Below are 17,999 nucleotides of genomic sequence, written 5' to 3' on the forward strand. Positions count from 1 at the left end.
CAGTGTACGTGTCAACACACTGAAGCGCTGTTAAATCCAATCTGACGGGACTTCACTCCGCGCCGCCAGCTAAAAGGACGGCAGCGGCGGCGGCGGCAGAAGCAACCCCCGGAGATCCTCGCTTAATTTCATCACCGTAAAGTGCCTTTTTATTATTATTTATGTGTCGGGGGGGAAAAAAAAGGGTGGCAGAGTCTCCGCTGCTCTGGAGGACAAGTCTTTTACTCCCTGTCAGCGCTGCGGATTGGTTTAAATACACGACATGCTGCGGATTACTGCGTTTGCCACTTGTGTGATCACATATTGACATTAAAGCGAGCTGGAAATCGCAATAATAATCCGTAATTGAGTTATGTTTTTGTGGCCGTGACCGTATATTCGAAGCGATCTTTATGTGGGGATCTGACTTTGGACTTTCCACATCATAATTACAAGCACTTCGAAGCTTACAGGACATGCATTTGAACGGTTATTGTGCAGTTATTGCTTTTTTAAAAAGTTTCTATGGCTTTTTTTGATCTGAATCGATCATTGCGGCAATAGTCCGCATTTTGGCGTCGAACAACCCTTTATTTCTCTTGCATGCTTTATAACATATGCATCTCAAGGCCAACATCCATGAGCTGATATGAACATAATTAATTAAAAGCGTGACATTGGAGGTTGAAAGTTACACGGCGGAGCTCGCAACTGTTCGAGGCAAAGTTTGGTCAAAGTACAGCGGCGCGTGAGTGTCGCTCGCATTGTAGCGCCGCGGATTAAAAGGAAAACAGCAGAGTGACTGGAGTAATTGAGTAGAGTGTCCGTGCTTTGCAAACTAATGCGGCGCTCTGGCCCCGTCTTCCCCTGTGGCCCTCTTCCCCCCTCCCCTTCGCCCCCACGAGCCCCCCTTCATCCCACCACCGCCACCACTTTGCAATGGAGGCCATTGTCTGGGCCATATTGTCTGTCCCTAGAGAGCCTTGATAGCCGTGTCTCCATCTATGGACTGAGAGAGGGGGGCCGGCAAAGGCAGAAACAGAGGGGGAAAAAAAGCAACACAAAAATACCAGTAGAGAGGGGGGAAAAAAGAGAGACCACTGGATCAGCTGACCCCAACTACAAGCCAATCAGGCGAAGGCGGGTTACAAGTTGTTGCCGTTTGTGCGTAAGTCGATAGGAGAGCGAAGACGATAAGGACACACAACATGGACAAAGCTAACTAGAGTCTGGTCATATGACATGGGGAGGTCCAAGGGGAGGGGTCACAGGTCAACTTGAGGTATTACATCGTCAACAGAGCGCTGGCATGCGTCCCGGTACACTTCTCCGGGGTCTTCGTCGACTGAATCATTCACAGTGCATGTCAGTCAATTTAATAAAAAACAATCGAAATGTCGTCTTTGGTTGGATATTTCCATGCTGTGTGAAAGTTGCTGTAAAACATAGGATTTATTGCAATTGTGCGTCTTGGGCTTTGTAGTTATTCATGTCGCTATACTTTGGTTGTGGTTTGTGGTATAGGCTGCACGATGTTGGAAAAGATTGCGAAGTGGCTGATAATCACTGCGATATCGATATTATTACAATGCTTTGATTTAATATACTTTGTGGTAGATTCCTTTCAGTTGTGTCGAAAATAAACCGTGCACGCCCCCAGTTTATTAGTCAAAAAAAAGCGAAACAGTGACAAGATTAAGACGAAATCAATGAGAACTCAATGGTGCGATATATTTAGCTCGTTTCGATATCGATGAGTGTGTCGGCTATTATCGGTGTTGCGATATACATTGCGCAGCGCTTGTTTTTGGATTGTTATATATACATGTAAAAGATGTAAAAGCAGCTCGATAAATGTTGAGACGTTAAGAGCAGCGACGGTGACGGCTCAACGCGACAAACGCCAACGGACGTACGAGAAAACACGTTTTCACTTTCTCACGACTGCAAAATCCTTGACCAACTTCGATTAAGCGGGGAAAAACCCATTAGGAACGGACAATCAAAGCAAATTACTAGCACTGACATTAATGAGGCCGAGGCGACTTGTTAAGACGGCCGAACATGAAACAGAACCTTTTTTGTGTTGGCGTGGCGCTGCAGAGGAAGGGCGATCTTGAACTGCGCTCACATGTCCCGCCGTCCTCTCTGCCATCTATCAGGCCTGTCTTCTTGTCTTACACTAATCCCACTGTGTCGCCCCCTTTTAAAAAAACACACGCACGCACACACACACACACACACACTCCTCTCCCCACTGCCCCCCTAAACCCCACCCGCCACCGCTCACAATAAGAGGCCGTGTTAGAGGAGCTCGGAGGTCGCTTTTCGTCCCGCTACAATGAAACCTCTGTGTTCGCAGGTACAGAGGAAGGAGGGAGGAGGACGAGGGGAAAACGATGGGACGTGGGGGGATGTCGGGGTGGGTGGGGTGTGCTGGGGTGGGCTGTAGTTGTTGACCATTTGGGGCCTGAGGAGGGACAGTTTTCAAAGCGGGAGGAAGGAGAAAAGGAGCCAGCTGTGATCGTCGAAAGCGTATCGTTCCAAATGCGAGAGACGCGGGCCAAGTCGTCGCCGACACCGAGGCGAAACGTTTCCAGCGCGGGGTTGCGGGCCGTCGGTGAATCGCGCGAGCTGTCCGAGCCGCGCGACGGACGATAAACTGCGGACGCGTCGAATACCGAGCTCGTGATGTTATCGGGGAGGTTTTCTGAGGCACTAGTTGGACGCACGATCGAGTAGGAAAAGTCCCTGCAGTCGCTCGCCGAAACCATGTGCAATAACTGACAAACTTCCAAATCTGGGTTTGGAAAATGTTTAATATGAAATGATAAACTTGCAGATCTGTATGTGAAATGCATGTGATGATATTCCAACGGCGATTTCAAGTGCATCCTTGACAAAAGCTTGACAAGGAATAAACACTTTTGACTCCCAAACGCACCGGGGGGTTCGGACTTGGGCCACCGGATGCTCCTCTGTCTCCACTCGTCCTGAACACCACTCGCTGCCTGTCCCCCTCTTTCTCCCCCTCTCTCTCTCTCTTTCTCTCTCTTTCTCTCTCTTGTCTCGTTCTCGCTTTGTAGCTTTGTCCCGAGCAGCACTTGAGATTTTCCCACGACTTGTCTCCCTTTGGTTGTGTTCTGATGAAGCACAGAGCAAAGCAGGAGCCTGAAGTTAGCGTTTCTCACTGGTTTTGTTGTTCATTCTTGTACATTTTCCATACAGAGTCGAGTTGTAAATTTGCGAACGCCCGACTCCCGGTTTTCCCCGTGCAATACGCCGCTCAAGGCTTTTGGTAATAAAACTCGATGTTAACGACTATTGCGTGTACTGTAAAAATGTATTTCAATTACAGTGTTGAATGGATTGTGACTCTGTTCATGATGTCTTTGCTTTTTTAAATTCAATTACAAAAATAAACCTAATTTAATATTATTATGTCGATTAATGATTTCCTTGTGACTTTGCGAGATTTACAGTATGTGTTACCAGCCGAGTTCTTGACTTGAAAAGTCAGGAAAATCCGTTTAAAATTAAGGGATTGACGGCAACTTTCATGGACTTTTGGTTTGTGGGCACCGGAAAAGTTGGTTTTGATTTAAAGATAAACGGTTTTGAGCAGAAAACTTAAAATTTAACTGGCTTTTAGTGGTTCACCAGTAATGAGCTGTCAGTGCGCATTCAAAAGAACTCTTTGCATTTCATGGACACACAGTTGTAAGAGTTTGGACTGGGCGATATTGACAAAAATGTTGATATCCCGATAACAATATTCAGATTATGTCAATTATGTAAGAAACAACAGAAATGCATTGTAACATATTTTTTAAACAAATTAGTGAAGATTTAATTATCAAACAAATGGCAAATATCTGTCAAATGAAACACAAAAGTGCAGAAAAATATCACCTTACACTCTTTGAACGTTAACACCATCACTTTTTTTCATTTTTATTTTTAATCAGCTCTTTCTGTGGCATTTTGACTCTAAACGATGAACTCAATATTAAAATTGTGCATATCTTCAAAACAGCATTGACGATATCACCCACATTTGCCCACCTCTAAGTCAGCTTCATTCGGAAGTTCTACTAAAGACCTTTGCACGGTCAAAGGGGAAAAATGGCCAGAATAACCCAAAGTGTGCGCAGCGCTGTCTCCGTGGTGACTAAAGCGATGAGTGGATAAAGACAGAGGTAGTCCCAGAGGCAGCATGTGTTTTGCCTCCTTCTCTCTCTCGCTCTCTACCTCTCTTCCTCTCCCCCTCTCGCTCTCTCTCTCTCTCCGCGACTCCACACTCGAGTGACTGTTGCTGGCCCGTGTGTGGATGATTAAGAGCGGTGACTTTAGGTTGTGTGTCACTGCCTTTTGTGGTGGGACCGGACAGGAAGCGCGGTGCAGGCTGTCGGCAGTCAATTTAGGGCACCAAACAGAGGATGCTTTGTGTGTGTGTGTGTGTGTGTGTAAGAAGGGTGTGTCCGAGGAGGCTACAGAGACTGAAGTGTTCACATTTTCTTAGGAAGGACTTATAGAGGGAGTCATTGGGGAAAAGGCTACATTTGTTTTAGAAAAAAAAGATCATTCAAGTGTTTGCTGAAGCTTAGAAATCAATGTGTTTTATTTTTTTTAATTATTGTGTGAATATTACAGAGGCTACTTTTCTTTACTGCATCTACTTTTTGTAATTGTCTTTTAAGTGGTTATTGGTGATCAAAAACACACAACATTTTCATTAAAAACAGTCACCTCTGTGTTATTATGATTCGCTGCAAAATCGATAACTGCATCGGCCAATATTGTAATATCAGCACTTTTGGGATATTTTGCGCAGCCCTCGTCTTTACCATTGGATTATTGTCGGCCAAAACTTACGCATACATCTTTAGAACTAACCCTTTTATTTTGCTAAGCTCCCCGCCGTCTCATCCAAGTGATAGACTCTCCAAAAGTACTCCATGCAACCTGAACTGCCACTTAAAGTACAGCCAATACTCCGTAAGTAACACATGGAATAGCAATAACTGTCTCCTTAGTCCACGTTAATCCGTCTCCATCGAGCCGAGACGCCGCCCCAGTCCCCCCCCCCTCGCCACGGTTGTTCCCCCGCACTCTTCCCACTGTTCAGAACCAGGCCTATAAATAGATATTAGGCAGTCTCCTTAAGAGTGTGCTGCGCTCAGAGCCGGAGGAGCCGGGGTGGGAGGGGCGGAGACACAGCCACATTCTACCAACAGCTGATTGTGTAAAGAGGGAACAGAGCGTAAGACAACACCGTTATAGTGGGACATGTTAAAATAGGTTTGAGGGATGCACGTCAGAAAGTGAAATTTTGTGATTGAAATAAAGCAAGCGATGGCTATTCGGCGCAATGTGTTATTTCTGGCGTCATTATTCTGCTATGCCATCGCTAAAATCACTTGAAACTTCGACCAAGGCATGGCGTCGTCCAGTTCTGACCTAAAAAACTTTCGTTGACCCCAGTGATTAGTTAATTCACTCGTAAAGACGAAAACAAACACAAAAACAAACAGAACAATAACTACAACATAATCCTAATTAAAAGAATCTTCCTCACAATCACACAATTATATTAAAGGTGCATTGCATACATTTTCCGGTGGACGGTCTGCCATCTGCTTGTCTCCATGGAGCGTCACTGTATGATATTAAACATGTCTATTTTGCATTTGTTAGCTAAAAAGATACCTTGAAAAACATCACCTGCTTGTCTCCATCACAATAGATTTTAAAGATTTAAATTAAATGTAAAATAGGATTCGGAATATTCTAGGTACAACTATAACCCTCCTCCAGAAAAGTAACATAAAGCACCTTTAAAGTAGTCTTTAGAGGCCATTTTCTCAGTGAAAGGTTTTGAGAGTTGTATACATTCAAATGACCACAACTTACTCAAATATTATCAGATCTACATGAGTGAGACATCATTGGAAAGCTTTGAATTCACAGTTTCAGAATCTGTGAATAACTCAAAATGTCTCCGGGTAGACATGTAACTGGTTTATCCTCGGTCAGTCACATATGTATTTTACAACATTTAAATGCCATTCAAGTTCTTCATCTTATTAATACATAAATTAAAACCAAAAAACAATATAATTCCCAAGCAGACATTGGTCAAGAAATCCTAAAATCACTTGTGTACCCCTTTCTTCATTTATAAGTGATTGGCGCAAGGATACAGTGCTCTGAAGTGAAGCCCCAGCGCACCTTAAAATAAATGTGCGCTCCGGAGATATGTTGCCACGGCTTTGGTGCGACAGACATCAGGAAGGGAAAAAGCAGAGGCAATAAAGCGGCTGATAGTGAGAAAAGCATTTGTTTAAATTCCCGCCTGAGGTGTCATAAGGATGTAAATGTTTCACTCCCAACGCAAAAACACCCGGGGCTCCTTATCTGAAAACGCCACACATCAGCCTACCACTGAACTATTTTGATATGGCCTTTCTATTTCCCAGGAGCAGCGTTTTTTTTTTTTTTTTCAAAGATCCATGTAGCTGACTGACAGACGGCCACTTTTGAACAAGGTGCAACGAAAGAGTACCGCGAGTTAACTCCAGAGCACTCGGGAATTACCGCGCATGTCTAATTTTTGCTCCAAACGCCATCGCATTTATGGAATAGTTGAAGTAATGGCATGTTGTTTCGCCGCTCGCACACACACACACATATGTACAGTACGTGCGCGGCCGTGGAATTCTCCGGAGAAGGCTCCCACGCTCCCTGAAAGCTTGTTCTGAGGAGAGGAGTTAACAAGAGCAGTTAGCACCATGATTATGTTAGCAGCCAGACACACAGAGCAGCGCTGACTCCGTGTGAGCGTGTGGCAGTTTATTACAGAGGCTTTTGTCTGTTTTTTTTGGGTTATCGTTTGTGTGATCATAAGGGTTGTCGTGCGGATTTGGGGAGCTATAGAGGAAAGGTAGACGTTCTAAGTTCTCAGTATGGGGTTGTCATGGTACGAAACAATCCAACTTGACCCTAACCCTAACCCCTAAGGAAGAAAATTTGCAATACTCATTTCGATACCACCAATGACAATGATTTTAGACAATTCAATGTAATTTTTGACACAGAACAATAGTAGTTTCATTATAATTACAGAATTAACAGTATAAAATGACCTCGTTCTGATAAAGCTCTAGATCATTCTAAAACAGCTTAGGAAACGTCAAACGTTAACGTCCTGTTTATGTGATTTTTCTCTATTGATCACCAATACTAACCACTGATAAAAATCTAATTTCCGATACTTTTGATAGTTGTAGCACAAGGTAAAACCCTTGTCGATGCTAATTCACACTTAGTTACCACACTTAGAGACAGGAATAGTGTCCAAACTTAAAGTACCTGAATTCGACTGGTTGAACTATGCTGTTTGTTGTGTTTCTTTTTGAAGCTGTCTTTCATTTGAAGAAATCGTACTGAGGAGTTTCTAGTCTGCCCAGAGTCAGAGCATTATGACTTCTGCTAATGGCACCGCTGCCTCTTAAGTGCCATTTAGTCCGTCCAACCTAAATTTTCACCCCGATTTTCCTTGATCTTGGCTCGCGTGCGCATAAGCTCACAGTGTGTATTTAACATGTAAGCTGACCACCGCTGACGTTCCAACTCCAAATGGTTGATTACAGTGAGCTGCGGTGAGGACACAGTTAAACAGCGGCGTTGGCGATTACAGTCTGGTTAATGGACGTCCGGCGCTGTCCGATTAGTGACTTAGTGCTGGACATATGTGATATGAGAGGGACTTAACGGAGGAGCCGCTAATCATCAAAAAGCCAAGGGGAAGTGATGCTCTAATCTGGGTTTAGCGCTCTCACCGTGTGCTCCCTGTGTGTGTGTGTGTGTGTGTGTATGTGAAGACAAACAGACCATTAGACATTTAAGCCCACATTACTATGGAATATTTGGACATGAACAAAATGACAGAAGGTAGAGATGCTGTTACATGTGATTAGGGACAATGTAGATTTAAGTCTGAAAGCATTTGGTTCTGAGGTCTATAAAATATATTTTTGTGATCTGCCTAAATACATTTTTGCATTACTAAGTGCAATATATTAGATAGACAAACAATAAATAAGATAAATCATTAGCTTTAATAAATGAATAGCAGAAATTGATTTGGTTATTTTATATCTATAATGAGTCATATAAATTATTTAGTCGATCCTCTACAGCTCAAATTTAGAAAGAAAATTACAAAAGATTCTCCACAAGTTCACACGATAAATATCCCAAGCCCCAAAAATATTGTCCCATCTTTTATTTATGTAATGATAAGTCGATATAGTAATTATTGTGACATATTATGCCTTTTCTTGAGTTGCCATGCACACAGGGACGAACTACTGTATATGCAAATCATGACTCTGACTGTGATCTCGATTTACCCAGTCATTAAAACCGAACCTTTTTTAATCCTCTTCAGTCTGTTCTTTATAGATATGGCCCCAATCGTGTTCTTGTTGAACCGTTATGACAAGTGAATACCCTGCGAACCTGCTGAGCACAACTAGAGCCATTGTGCTTCAAAGCTAGACAGAAGGAGAGTGAATGGGACGTCCCGTTTGTGGATGGGGATTTCTGAGGAAGCCCAGAGGAGGGTGAGAGGATGCGCCGGGGGTTTAGAGGGCGGAATGGAAACATGAATGATGCAGTTTGAATATTTTAGCAAGTTGACCTTAAAGTTATAGGCTTTGCTGATTTGATTTCGACCATGACAAATGTATAGCGCTTTAATTGACCTAATTCTAATTCTTCGTCGACTTAAAAAGGAGGTCAAAGGTGGTGTTTGAAGAGCTTTCAAAACGAAGAATGACCATAATCTGACCATATTTCTGGCTTAAAAAGCAAAAAAAAAAGATACAATTGTGTAAAATAACTAAATAACTTGGCACATAGAAAACAACCAAGATGATGTGCAAACAAGCTGAATAAATTAGATCTGTCATGTCAAAAACATCAGCTAACTCCCTCTATGTAGCCCCCTGATCTTTATAAAAATGTTTATTGTCCCGAATAATAAACATTTCCTAACCCTAACCCCCTAACCCTAACCCTAATCCCCTAACCCCCTAACCCTAACCCCCTAACCCTAACCCTAACCCTAATCCCCTAACCCCCTAACCCTAATCCCCTAATCCCCTAACCCCCTAACCCTAACCCCCTAACCCTAACCCTAATCCCCTAATCCCCTAACCCCCTAACCCCCTAACCCTAACCCCCTAACCCTAACCCTAATCCCCTAATCCCCTAACCCCCTAACCCTAATCCCCTAACCCCCTAACCCTAACCCCTTAACCCTAACCCCTTAACCCTAACCCCCTAACCCTAGCCCTAATCCAAACGTTGTCCGGCCCTACACAACTTTAACTTAGCTGTCAAAGTCAGTCTAATATATACCGGTATATGGAAAAAAACATACAATAGTGCCTTGTGTAAGTAAAGTATTCGTTCATTCTCGCTGACTTTACAAATTGCACCAGTTCTGTTATTCTCCGTAGCACAAAGGGTCTTTTTTGCCTGCATGCACTTTTGGACAATTTTACATGAATGGCCTAATGTCTGTACACGACCTTCCCATCTCAAAACAGTCAGTCAGTGCGGCTAAGCGACGGATAGAGGTACATAAATAAATCCGGCTTGTTTTAGGGATGTCAATGTTCTGCCGCTGACCCGGTGCCCGTGTGTGAGTGACTGTGACTTGGGCGGAGAGGTGTGCACGAGGGCGGCGAGCGTGCACGAGGCCCAAACAAAAGGCTTCAGTGTAGGAGAATGAAAGAGGTAAAGTAAACAGTGTTGAAGACAGACCTGCAGTGTTCGGCCCCTGTTCAGTGCATGTGTGTGTATGTGTGTGTGTGTGTGTGTGAGAGAGTGCCGCATGGCTCCAACCCCAAAGTTTGTACAGCTGGGTTTGCCGCTCGCTCCACAGTGTGTCAAATAACACACCTTGGTTTTGAACCGTCTCGTAAATGTTATCGCAAATCAATATGAGACTCAAAGTCGGGGCGGGCTCTCTTTTGTTATGGCGTCAATGGAAAGTGCTTGAGAATGTGTCAGTTTTGTACTTTAAATAATCAAAGCAAGCCAGCGCAGTCGCTCAAGAGTCCGGTTCGCAAACACTAAACTGGACTTTGATATTTGCAACTTTTTATTCCTAACTTCGGTTTTGTTTTCAGTATTTTAGCAGCTTGGTAGTTTTGGCATGATCTGTGAGCTTCCACGGATTTAATCGGGTACTTTTAAGTGCATACCTGTCGTGAATGGCTTTGTGTGTGCAGTCTGGAGAACTGGGCACGCTCAAAGAAGCAGTTATCGTTGCACACAAGTGGTCTTTACAGTCTGCGAAAGGGTGCGCTCAATGGATATCTGTTGGAAAGTGTGTAAGGTACAGTCATTTACTATGTGTCAGAACTTATTTTGGGCTGTTTTGGATGAATAGCTTCATTTGACTGATCAGGCCAGTTATAGAGGACACTTGACTTTATTTTCTTCATTATACAACAGTTGAATGATGGAAAATCTTGGGAAAATATGCTTTCTTTGATTAAGGCTCTGATTTGACCGGTCTGGACACTGCAGTACCAGACGGATATCTGCGTACGATACACCTACTGCACCTCGAGGCACACTTTTATACATTAACCCATAACAGTTCATCGTCCACAAGTCAACACACACATACGTCGTCTGTCATTTATGGCCTGTTTGTGCTGAGCAAGCCCCAGAGCACAGAACAATAGAGATAAAGATGATTACGTGACTTGTCTCCACTGGGAAAACTCACTTTGTCACTTTGCATCATCCGTCTTCAAGGTGTAAACTGTGAGAACGTCGGAGCACGCCCTGATAAGAAACGTTCCGCACACTTGACAACCAAAGGCAACGATATTGTGACTTGAAACGGAGGATTGCGATGCATTCTTCTTAATTTGTTCCAACTTTTGAAAGCTCATTGGAACTGAATTCACGCAAGCAGAAGAAACGTTTGTTGAAAAGGAGTTTCACGTTAAATTTCTGACATTATAGTTGAAAAGTTGAGATTAATATTGCGTTTTATGTGGAACGATGTTGGGCATAGTTGGCTCTTTGCACACCATCTGTCGCAGCATGTAACAAATGGACACTTCAAATTAAATCTTGCTAAATTGACCGTTCTCCAATCGTAAATTCAATGACAACTGTTGAAAGTTATGATCAATTTGATGGAATAGAATATGTTGTAGATACAAACTTCATTTCAGACGCAATCGGTCCATAGCTAAACAAATCTGCCATACTATTGTAGCTGTAACAAACTTCTGGCACCACGTCGCTCCCATTGAATTAAACATACTTTCTCCTTCTCTCTATTGCCTCCATTGAGTGCAGCTCTCAACATTGTTTGCCTTTCCACTGTCATAAGGTAAATAAGCAATGAATTAGTGGCCGGGCTGCTCCCAGGAACAATGCCAGATGTACAGTCCAGAGGAAATCCAATAGAGTCAAGAGTATAATCAGTTTAGCGCGGACAAGCAAGGAGAGAAAGGCAAGACGGAGCAAATCAGTGACAGCCGAGGTACAGTGGAGCAGTGGATTAGACCTAAAGACGTGATAAAGCTGAAGACAGGGCCTATCGGGAGTGGGGCGGGACACATCTAAGGCCGCTTGAAATGACACCTTCGAGCGAGGGAACTATTTGTGACTTAAAAACGGTTTAACGAGAACTTAATTGCATTGTATGCATTAAATCAAATCAAGCTAACAAAATGGTTTTATAACCCTTGCCCGGTCGTGTTGCGTGATTGGAAAAAGGTTAATGGTTTACTAACATTATAATCCACGACTGATAGCTTGATTTTGATCATTTCAAAGCAAATTACTGAATGTCATGAAGGACGAGAAACATCCTAAACTTAAAAACACAAATGCAAAAGTAGGCGTTCTAGTAAAACATGGCACTGGAACACTTCTCACCCCCGTTTAACCTGAGAAATAGCCCTAAACCTGGCCAAAATATCATTCTGGTTCGATCGGGGCTTCCCTCTGCTCACCTTCCGCCTGTTGAATCCGCTTGAACATACCCTCAATTGTTGATCCTGCCGCCTGTTGCACGCCTCTGTGTGCCCTCACTCTCTCCTTTCGTTCTCCTCATCCCTCCGTCCTCGCAGCATCGCAGTCTATTACCCAGGGTCATAGTCGCACTGGCTTCGAGGCTGACATGTGCCTCTGAAAGCACTCAGGCGACGCCGAGAAGCACATTAAATTCTATTATTGCCTCATAGTCACTGCATCCCTATTCAGCTGAAGTACATAGAGGCAAATTTACCTTTTGAGACACAGAGTTCACCTAATAGACATGGCTTTATATCCTTCTCTTTTTTCCCAAGCGAACAAAGCCACAGTAACAAATGCAAACAGCAGGGCCCTTGTGTTGCTAGCTATTTTCTCCGCTTCCCCTATTGTCCGCAGGTTTTCATAAACACATTATTGTCGCTGTGCACACTGCTCGGTCCCTTTTTCACTCCTTGCTTTGCCTCTAAAAAGCCCATTGTCAAGACATGGTCATTTCCTGCACAATGCCGGTGCAAGCGGGCTCCATTTGCAGTAATGGCCCGTCTTTTGGAAACATGAGCGTTGAATAGCCCCAGTGGTAAACATACTGTAAGACCTGAGAGGGGATTTGAAGGCCTGCCAAAGAGCCTCCACGCTCACATTGAATGTTCATCTGTTGGTGTTCAATGTGGTACCAAGACAAACTCCTTTGTGCAGCCGGAGTTTACCCAAAGACTACTGCTAGGATTCCATAAACAACTAAGTGAGAGGATACGTGGGGATAGAGAGTGGGTGCCTGAGCTGTGTCCGAAACTGCTATCTAGTCTCTATGAAGCCCTTTGGACTGGGGCGGGAGTTTTAGAGTACACAATCAAGTTCACTCAGCGAAACAGAGGACAAAGAGACATGTATTCAAATAACACAGATCAATAACGTCACATTTTGTTCCTTTCCATTTGACCTATTTGCATATCAATTTGCATGTGTTTTTGCATACACAACAGCTATTATATGTATATTGTTGTCCAGATAACAATATCCAGATGATACTATCTCAAACGGACAGAAATGTATTAAAACATGTCTTTAAACATTTGAGGTTTAATTATCAGATACGTGTGAAATTCATGTCAAAAGAGTCACACAAGTGCAACAGTATCAGCTTATACACATCTTTTATTATAAACGCAGTACTTTGTGCACATCTTCTCTACTTAACATTAATTATAATATTATCTAATCATGATCAATAGAGTTTTCCAAGCATATTTCCAAAAGTACCAACATCCTGAACATCCCTACAGTAAATCTTTCACTCCAGTTGTGTTCTTGTTATATCATCATTTGAATAATACTCACTTGGCCCTCTCATTTTTCCCTCTCTCTTTTCCAGGATGTCTTCCAAGCGACCAGCCTCTCCATATGGGGGGACAGATGGAGAAGTAACCATGGCAACCAGCAGACAGCGCATGGATGACAAGGAGAGCGAGGGACTGGGCGGGGTCATCCACCTGCCCCTGGCCTCATACTGCAGCAAAATGTCCCCCAGATCGCCCATGAACCGCAGCTTGGACAGCCCTCCCAACACAGTAAGTGCTCGTACTATTTGTACTAACAGACTCTGCATGTACGGCGTGTTCACTCACAGACACAACAACAGTCAGCGGTAGGATGTCAAGATTATTCAATTACCGTATTTTCCGGACTATAAGTCGCACCTTTTTTCATAGTTTTGGCCGGGGTGCAACTTATACTTATATTTATACGTATATACTTATACTCCGGAGCGACTTATATGTGATTTTATTTGTTATTGTCATACTTGCAACCGCATTTCATACTCCAGTGCGACTTACCATATTTTCTGCACTATAAGGCGCACTTAAAAGCCTTTTATTTTCTCACAAAACGAGAGTGCGCCTTATAATCCAGTGCGCCTATGGATTAATTCTGGTGGTGCTTACTGACCTTGAAGAAATGTTGTGTGGTCCACGTTTTGTTTCGCTTAATGCACCTTATAAAAATGATCCAAAATAGATAATTCAGTCACAGTGCGCCTTATAGTGCGGAAAATACGGTATATATGTTTTTTTCTGCTCTATTATGCATTTTTTTGGCTGGTTCGAAAAATACGTAGTCGGTAATCGTGATTGTTCTGGTCATGATAGAACCATAAGAACTGAAAAAAATATAATTGTGAGAATTGTAGGTAGCAAAAAGGTGTCATTTCAGTTCAATCTGTTCCCCAAAAAAGTCATGCACAGTACTACTCTGGCAATAGTATAACTTTTTCCACTCAAAACCATCGTGAACCATTGCAAAATCGTCATGTTTCGTCTCTCAACAGTCGCTTGACATTGACATCGTGGCATCTTCAGTCAAAGCCACTGCCACCTCAAATAGATTGTTGATACTGTTACAACCATATAAGATTATCTACCCATTCGACAAAGCAGATTACTAAGTGTGAGTTTTCAGCTGTGTAGTCAGATCAAGTTCTTTAGTTGGTTTGGATGTTGCTCCGAGCCGCTTTTATGGCTAGAGAAAGTAGTTGGTGACAGGAAACATGAGAAAGAGGGTATGTAGTGCAGCAAATGGCCCGACCCCGGAGTTGAACCACGGCCACTCCATTTCTCACTGTGCATAAAACCAGGTGTGCCAACAAAAGACTCTCACTACCAGTGTTTTTACTGCTCAAAAAACACATTCTTCTGACCCTCCACCAGAGATGTTACCTTCACATTCAAACTATCTTTTTTTTATTTCCTTTTCCGTCTGTTGTGCAAAGTTTCCAGTCACATACTTTTCTTTCGCAGCCTTTCTTTTGGACCCGGACCATGAAATGAGCAGGACTAGACACACAGTAGTCCGTTAAATGCTCAACAAAACTGACACTTGGGTGTTTCAATGGGGATTGAATAGTTCACCTTTTCTTGCACAAAGCTCGTCTTGTTCTAGTGACAAACCACTTAGGCCCAAAAGAAGAACAGAATGCTGAATGTCCTCCATTGTTCCGTATGTTTGTCGTGTCTCGTTCGTCTTCTTTGCGACTTTTATTGGTGCAATGCGTTGTATAGCGATGGTGGGAGGTCATGTTTTTCACCGCTGCTCGGCTTTCTACGACCCTTAGACCCCGTAGTATGTGGGAATGACAACGGTTGCATACGTGTGCGACCGTGTAGAAATACAATATATTTAAACTAAACCCACGGGATAATCCGGACTCTATAAAGTGTTAAATCGTCAGGCTTGCAGTTTACTCTTAATGTCAAATTATTTCACCTCAATTCAAATGATTATTATTCCATCCCTCCTTGATAAATTCCACTCAACTTTATTTCCATTAATGCTCTCTGAAGAAGATGGTGACAGAAATAAAAATAGTTCTTGGTATTATTTTTTGCAATAGAGATTTGGACACCAAACTTTGCAATGCCTGGTTCCACTTAGAGCTGGCATGTCCAAACTGCGGCCCGGGGGCCAAATTCGGCCCTCAGACCAATTTTTGTTGGCCCTCCGGCTTCCTGCTAAGTTGGTCCAAACAGTACTTTTTACTGTGAAATTGGAAAAAAAAATCTTGAAGTTTGCATTTTGATGTTATACCTAATATAACCTAATATTCATGTTCCGAGTCTTATTAAAAGGTGTGGAGGCATTAAAACTATGTCAAAAGCAACATTTCCATCGATTCACTTTGTCCTTCAACAAATCTGACAAAGTTGGGTTGTTTGTGGCCCCCTGTTCTGTGTAAGTTTCAAAATGCGGCCCTCTGTGAAAAAAGTTTGGACACCCCTGATTAGATTACGATACCATGGCAATTAATTTGCATTGGATAAAACATTCTATACTAACATGTAGTGCAATGACAAAGAAGAACACAGCAAAAAATAACATTTACTGGACTTGCTCCCTCGCTTGACAGACTCGAACAGTGAGTCTGCTACTTAAGTTACCCATAGGAGAATTTAGCTAGATGCTAGATCAGGTTTACCTTAACAATTCAAATCATGGTGGAAGTGAAACGTATCGCTTGATTATGACGCACCGTATGGCTTAATATAGGGAGGTATGTTGGCGAGGTATAGGCTGGGGGACGTCTCCTCTTCCAGCTTGACCCGCTCTGACCCCGGCGCGACGTCTCAAACCTACAGCGTCGACACAATGGCTAAGCGAATGTCACTTTGTATTTGCGTGTCTTGAGTTACCTATGCTGCTATTCTGGCTGCTCGTTATTGGGCGCTTGCTTCTCATCTGTCCGGCGACCATCTGCCCCCGGCATACCTTACCGTCCCGGCGTTTCTGCGCGTCGGGAGTGACCCCAGATCAGATTAAGTTGCCGTTAATCCTAACCTATAGCATTACGGCGGGCTAGTCAGCGCTAAGGATTTCAGCAAACACTTCACAAAGGCGTCCAGGATCGCACTCACACGGAGCTACTCATTATATGGCTCTTCGGCTTGGAATACAATCACTCCCGGGGTCAAAGTCAGAGGCAATATCTTCCAAAACATCAGTGCTAAAAGTGAAATAGGGCTACGTTTGTATTAATTTATTGTTCACAGTTAGCTTGTTGCTTGTTCAAATCAAAAGACACGTGTAACTTGTAAGTTTATTGATATTATTTCTACACAATTCCACATTTTAGTGTCATGATTATTGTGAGAAGAAACATCATGATCACAAAAGGGAAATCCTTATTCTACTTTTTTGGATTTTAAATTGAATTGGAAATAATTAATTTAGCTTTTTAAATGTTTATTAGTTATCATTTTATTGTTCTCCCGCGTCATATTGTGACCTGAATAATCACGATTAACAATAAACCGAAAAATCTTGTCATCTTTAGTTATATCTAAGATTAAAACTGTTAAAATAATAATAATTAAAGCCGCAAGCGGCAATGATCGGCCCTCGCCTCGCCGCCGCCGCCACGCCGCAAGAGGAGGGGGCGCTAACGCGCCCCAATGGTCCTTTTATTACGCCTACTGCTGAATCTGTGACGCTGTCACATCTTCTCCCCTTTGTTTTACCATCAAAAAGCTATTTTATTTTGAATTCTTGGCAAAATGTGCGGCTTTGCCGCACAGAGACCGTGACTTTTTGAATAAAAATGTGGATACCTTTTGATGGTCCACCCCTGAAGATGAGTCTCACCAAATTTCAGGTAATAGGGCTAACGCCCTGGGAGGAGTTTGTGAAAGTCTAAAGTGTAAACATGTTCTGGCGATTTCCCCATTGGAATAACGTTGGAGGTTTTGGTCATCGCTACGGAAAAGCATAACAATTATGACATGGGTCTCATTGACTTTTTTGATGGGGATGCTAAAATTGAGTTGTGTGTCAAATTTCATATAATTTTGCAAAACTAAATATTTAAACTCCATATAAAATCTGTAGGGGGCGCTGTGGCGCCAAATTAATTTATTTCACTTCAAGTAGGTTTAGGGCAAAGAGTTTAACAACTGATTCTAATTTGACGCAATTCGGACTTTATCTGCGCAAACGGCAGAAATGTTAAATTTGGGAGATTTCTGAAATTCTAGCTACAGTTTGCGGCTTTGCCGCACAGAGACCGTGACAGGTATCAATGTAATTTCAATAACTTTTGATGTCCCACTCCTCAGTACCATTTTCACCAAATTTCAGCTTTTTAGAGCCAACGCCCTGGGAGGAGTTCGTAAAAGTACGACGTTTGGAAAAACTCCCGAGTCATGCTTAGCCATTTTTGAACCAATATGGCCGACATTTGGTTGGGCGGACGGCGTTGCCGTAATAATATTCTTTACTTCTCTTGTCACCATCTACCTCTGCGCCAAATTTCATGATTCTACGATCAGATTTTTTTTCAGTCATTTCCCATCTCTCAATGCATTTTTGGTACATTTGGGGGCGCTGACGCGCCAATTTTTTTTATTTTAGAAAAGGGAAATAGCCAGAATGTAGAGAGGCACGATTTTTAGAGG

The 17,999-nt window shown here is 42.9% G+C and overlaps 1 protein-coding gene across 9 annotated transcripts in view; it reads left to right on the forward strand.

Moving 5' to 3' along the window:
• sox5 (SRY-box transcription factor 5) overlaps window positions 1-17,999 on the forward strand; it is a 135,652-nt gene that overhangs the window by 2,472 nt on the left and 115,181 nt on the right. For all 9 annotated transcript variants that reach the window (XM_072455010.1, XM_072455011.1, XM_072455015.1 and 6 more), the window contains exon 2: window positions 13,430-13,625. In XM_072455010.1, the coding sequence (XP_072311111.1) occupies window positions 13,430-13,625 (196 nt within the window). The remainder of the gene's footprint in view (window positions 1-13,429; window positions 13,626-17,999) is intronic.

The sequence above is a fragment of the Eucyclogobius newberryi genome, unplaced genomic scaffold, assembly GCF_026437365.1.
Source record: "Eucyclogobius newberryi isolate DKJ021-1_F unplaced genomic scaffold, fEucNew1.0.hap1 SCAF_2, whole genome shotgun sequence".
Lineage (NCBI taxonomy): Eukaryota > Metazoa > Chordata > Actinopteri > Gobiiformes > Gobiidae > Eucyclogobius > Eucyclogobius newberryi.